The sequence below is a fragment of the Callithrix jacchus genome, chromosome 6, assembly GCF_049354715.1.
Source record: "Callithrix jacchus isolate 240 chromosome 6, calJac240_pri, whole genome shotgun sequence".
Taxonomy (NCBI): domain Eukaryota; kingdom Metazoa; phylum Chordata; class Mammalia; order Primates; family Cebidae; genus Callithrix; species Callithrix jacchus.
The window spans coordinates 94,403,770-94,408,589 of NC_133507.1; the positions used below are offsets into that span (position 1 = coordinate 94,403,770).

Here is a 4,820-nt window from a genome sequence, read left to right on the forward strand (position 1 = left end):
TTGAATTGCATCCATGTTAACGAGGATGGACGCGCCAGACGGAGACGCGCTTCCCACCTGTCTTCAGGCGCATCCCGCTTTCCCCAAATTTAGGAAACGCCTCTGGGAGGTCCTGTCCGGCTCTGGACTCGCTCCGCGACCACCCGTGAACAGCAGGGTCCCCTAGCCGCGCACCCCTCCGCCCCGCCCCTACGCCCTCCTCCCTCGCGCATGCCGCTCTCCCCCACCCCGCCTTCTCCCTCCCCGCCCCAGCAGCGCATGCGCCGCGCTTATAACGTGTTTTTATAAAAGTCCGGCTTCGGCCAGAAACTTCAGTTTGTTGGCTGCGGCAGCAGGTAGCAAAGTGTCCCCGAGGACTTGAGTGCTCCAGTGGCCACCGCGTCTGGAGAACGAGCGGTTACCATGGAGGGCATCAGTGTAAGTCCAGTTTCAACCTGCTTTGTCATAAATGTACAAACGCTTGAACTTAGAGCGCAGCCCTTCTCCGAGTGGGCAGAAGGGGCCAGGACTTTGGAGGTACGCGTACTCCAAAAAAGGGTCACGGAAAGGAGTTTTCTTGACCACGGCTATATGAGCGAGGGGATAGGATTGGAATCTTTTTCGCTGTACGTAGAGGAGAAACGACTGGAAGCAGCGTTCCAGTGGCTGCATGTGTCTCCCCCTTGAGTCCCGCGGCGCGCGGCGGCTTGCACGTTGTTTGCAAACACAAGAAGATTCTGTGCACAAGCGCAGAGAAGGCGTGCGCGCTGCCCCGGCACTCAGACCACCGGTCTCTTTCCTTCGGGAAGCGGGGGTTTCATGGAGCGAGTTACGTTCTCTGGATTTAGAGGCAGAGGGCGGCACGCCTGGGCTGAGTTCCCAGAAGGAGATTGCGCCCCTTTTTAACCTAGGGGATAAGCGGCTGTTACTGTTCTTGACGTTGAGTGTGTGTTTGTTAAACTCTGTGCGGCTGACGGAGCTGTGCCAGTCTCTGGGCACAGTATGCAGAGGGCGGGAAAGGCGGGTGGACCCACCGCGCCGATCCTCTGAGGGGATCGAGTGGTGGCAGCAGCTAGGAGTTGATCGGCCCGCGCGCTTGGGGATTGAGGGGGAAACCTTTCGGGCGTCCGAAGCGCAGCACTTCCCCACGACCGCGAGTGGGTCCTGCAGTTCGAGAGTTTGGAATCGTGCAGAGGTGGTGGGATCAGAGGGGTGGTTTGACCTCCCCTTTGACACCGCGCAGCTGCCAGCCCCGAGAAGTGGGCTCCGGGGACTGGGGGGACCGAGGCGGTTAGGACCGCACCTGGGCTACCCGGTCGCTGCGGCGAAGACAGGCAGGTGCAAGTGGGGAAACCGTTTGGCTCTCTCCGAGTCCAGTTGCGATGTTTAACCGTCGGTGGTTTCCAGAAGCCTTTTGAAACCCTATTGCTAGGGAGTTTTTGGTTTCCTGCAGCGGCGCGCAATTCAAAGGCGCTCGCGGCGGAGCCGCCCTGTCTCTCCCCAGCACCCTGTGGGACCGAGCCTGCTGGCGTGTCGCCCAGCGGAGCCCCTGCAACCCTGCTTGTGGGCGGCAGGCGTGGGCGTGGTGGGCAGCCGTGACGGTCAGGGCTGGACGACCCGGCCCCCAGCGTGCCCACTGATCCAGTTAACCCGGCCCCCAGCTGCCCATCTCCGGCCGGGTTAACTGGATCAGTGGCAGGGTAATGGGAAGCCACCCGGGAGAGTGAGGAAATGAAACTTGGGGCGAGGACCACGGGTGCAGACCCCGTGACCTTCTCCACCCAGGAAAATGCTGCGTTCCCTAACTTCCCAAAGGCGCCAAATGATAAACACGAGGATGGCAAAAGAGACCCACGCCCGGGAGGAGCGCCCGCTTGGGGGAGGAGGTGCCGTTTGTTCATTTTCTGACACTCTCCCAATATACCCCAAGCACCAAAGGGCCTTCGTTCTAAAACTGTATTTGCTTTACACACTACATGTTGCTTGAAGCGCAGAATGGTTTGTGTTTAGGCAGGCGTGGGAAAATACTGTTTTTGCGCCTTAGGAGAATGAGTCTTTGGGACGCCCCCTCCCTTCCCCCCCGTGCTCCTCCCTCCCCTCTTCCCTCCCTTGGGGAAAAACTTCTTACAAAAAGTTAATCGCAGCCCCATCTCGCTGCAGCCACCCCACCCCCCACGCCGCCTGGGAGTGGCCTCTTTGTGTGTATTTTTTTTTCTCCAAGGAAGGTTTTTTTTCTTCCCTCTAGTGGGCGGGGCAGAAGAGTTAGCCAAGATGCGACTTTGAAACCCTCAGCGTCTCAGCGCCCTTTTGTTCTAAACAAAGAATTTAGTAATTGGTTCTACTAAAGAGGGATATAATGAAGTCACTATGGGAAAAGATAGGGAGGAGAGTTGTAGGATTCTACAGTAATGCTCTTGTGCCCTTAGCCTAGTACTTCAGAATTGCCTGAAGAAAGCAAGCCTGAATTGCTTTTTTAAATTGCCTTTTAAAAAAAAATTTTTTTAACTTGGATAATGCTTGCTGAATCGAAAGTGAATGTCCATTCCTTTGCCTCTTTTGCAGATATACACTTCAGATAACTACACCGAGGAAATAGGTTCCGGGGACTATGACTCCATAAAGGAACCCTGCTTCCGGGAAGAAAATGCCCATTTCAACCGGATCTTCCTGCCCACCATCTATTCCATCATCTTCTTGACTGGCATAGTGGGCAATGGATTGGTCATCTTGGTCATGGGTTACCAGAAGAAATTGAGAAGCATGACGGACAAGTACAGGCTGCACCTGTCAGTGGCCGACCTCCTGTTTGTCATCACGCTTCCCTTCTGGGCAGTTGATGCCGTGGCAAACTGGTACTTTGGGAAGTTCCTATGCAAGGCAGTCCATGTCATCTACACAGTCAACCTCTACAGCAGTGTCCTCATCCTGGCCTTCATCAGTCTGGACCGCTACCTGGCCATTGTCCACGCTACCAACAGTCAGAGGCCAAGGAAGCTGTTGGCTGAAAAGGTGGTCTATGTTGGCGTCTGGATCCCTGCCCTCCTGCTGACTATTCCCGACTTCATCTTTGCCAATGTCAGTGAGGCAGATGACAGATATATCTGTGACCGCTTCTACCCCAATGACCTGTGGGTGGTTGTCTTCCAGTTTCAGCACATCATGGTTGGCCTCATCCTGCCTGGTATCGTCATCCTGTCCTGCTATTGCATTATCATCTCCAAACTGTCACACTCCAAGGGCCACCAGAAGCGCAAGGCCCTCAAGACCACAGTCATCCTCATCCTGGCTTTCTTCGCCTGTTGGCTGCCTTACTACATTGGGATCAGCATTGACTCCTTCATCCTCCTGGAAATCATCAGGCAAGGGTGTGAGTTTGAGAACACTGTGCACAAGTGGATTTCCATTACAGAGGCCCTAGCTTTTTTCCACTGTTGTCTGAACCCCATCCTCTATGCTTTCCTTGGAGCCAAATTTAAAACCTCTGCCCAGCATGCACTCACCTCTGTGAGCAGAGGGTCTAGCCTCAAGATCCTCTCCAAAGGAAAGCGAGGTGGACATTCATCAGTTTCCACTGAGTCTGAGTCTTCAAGTTTTCACTCCAGCTAACACAGATGTAAAAAGACTTTTTTTAATACGATAAAGAACTTTTTTTTAAGTTACACATTTTTCAGATATAAAAGACTGACCGATACTGTACAGTTTTTATTGCTTGTTGTTGGATTTTTGTCTTGTGTTTCTTTAGTTTTTGTGCGGTTTAATTGACTTATTTATATAAATATTTTTTGTTTCATATGGATGTGTGTCTAGGCAGGACCTGTGGCCAAGTTCTTAGTTGCTGTGTGTCTGGTGGTAGGACCGTAGAAAAGGGAACTAAACATTCCAGAGCGTGTAGTGAATCACGTAAAGCTAGAAATGATCCCCAGCTGTTTATGCATAAATAATCTCTCCATTCCCGTGGAACATCTCTTTCTTTCTGTTCTTAAGAGGTTGGATTACACTATGTAATTTTGCTGTAGAAGATGGCACTTATTACCAAAGCCCAAAGTGGTATAGAAATGCTGGTTTTTTGGTTTTCAGGAGTGGGTTGATTTCAGCACCTACAGTGTACAGTCTTGTATTAAGTTGTTAATAAAAGTACACGTTAAACTTACTTAGTGTTATGTTCTGATTTCTGTTGACTTTTTTTGGCTGGCAGAAGATAAAAATAATAATAGATACGTTTATAATTTGCAAAGTACTATCCTAGGTATTTCATTGCAATATTTTATTCAACCCTTACCACAACTCTGATAGATTCTGTTACTAATTACATTTTATAGAAGAGGAAACGGAGGCACAGAAAGCCTAAGTAACTTGGCCAAAGGCATGTACCAAATACCAAAGCCTGTATTTCAAACCAGGTAACATGACTTATGAATCTGAAGCCTTAACCGTTTTAAATTCAGTTGGAAGTTTAGAAATGGCCAGCCGGCACCCATTTGTGTGAAAGATTACCTTTCAGAAGGATAAGCCTGTGTAGAGAGGAAAACGTATGCAATAGTGTTTGGATTTTACTCCACCGTCCGCTTGTGAAACCCAGGTCTGTGCAATGGCAGGCCTTGTGTGTTTTCTCATCTAGTCTCCTTGGAGTAGATAACCATCACTCCCTTTCCACAGACAAGTGAACTGAGATTCAGACACTTCCCATACATTGCACTTTCAAGGGGGCAGAGCCAACAACTAAATCTGTTTATTGTTCCAGCCTCTGCTCTTGACTATTACCTACTATTGTCCTTCAGAACACCTGGGCATAAGTTAACTGCTAATAAAGAAAGCCAAAAGTGAATGTTTTCTTCATAAAA

The 4,820-nt window shown here is 50.4% G+C and overlaps 1 protein-coding gene across 1 annotated transcript; it reads left to right on the top strand.

Moving 5' to 3' along the window:
* Positions 1–313: 313 nt before the first annotated feature.
* On the top strand, positions 314–4,129 carry CXCR4 (C-X-C motif chemokine receptor 4). Its single transcript, XM_002749474.7, has 2 exons — positions 314–417; positions 2,542–4,129. The coding sequence occupies exons 1-2, from the start codon at positions 403–405 to the stop codon at positions 3,583–3,585; spliced, it is 1,059 nt and encodes a 352-aa protein (XP_002749520.1). The 5' UTR covers positions 314–402; the 3' UTR covers positions 3,586–4,129.
* Positions 4,130–4,820: the final 691 nt, after the last annotated feature.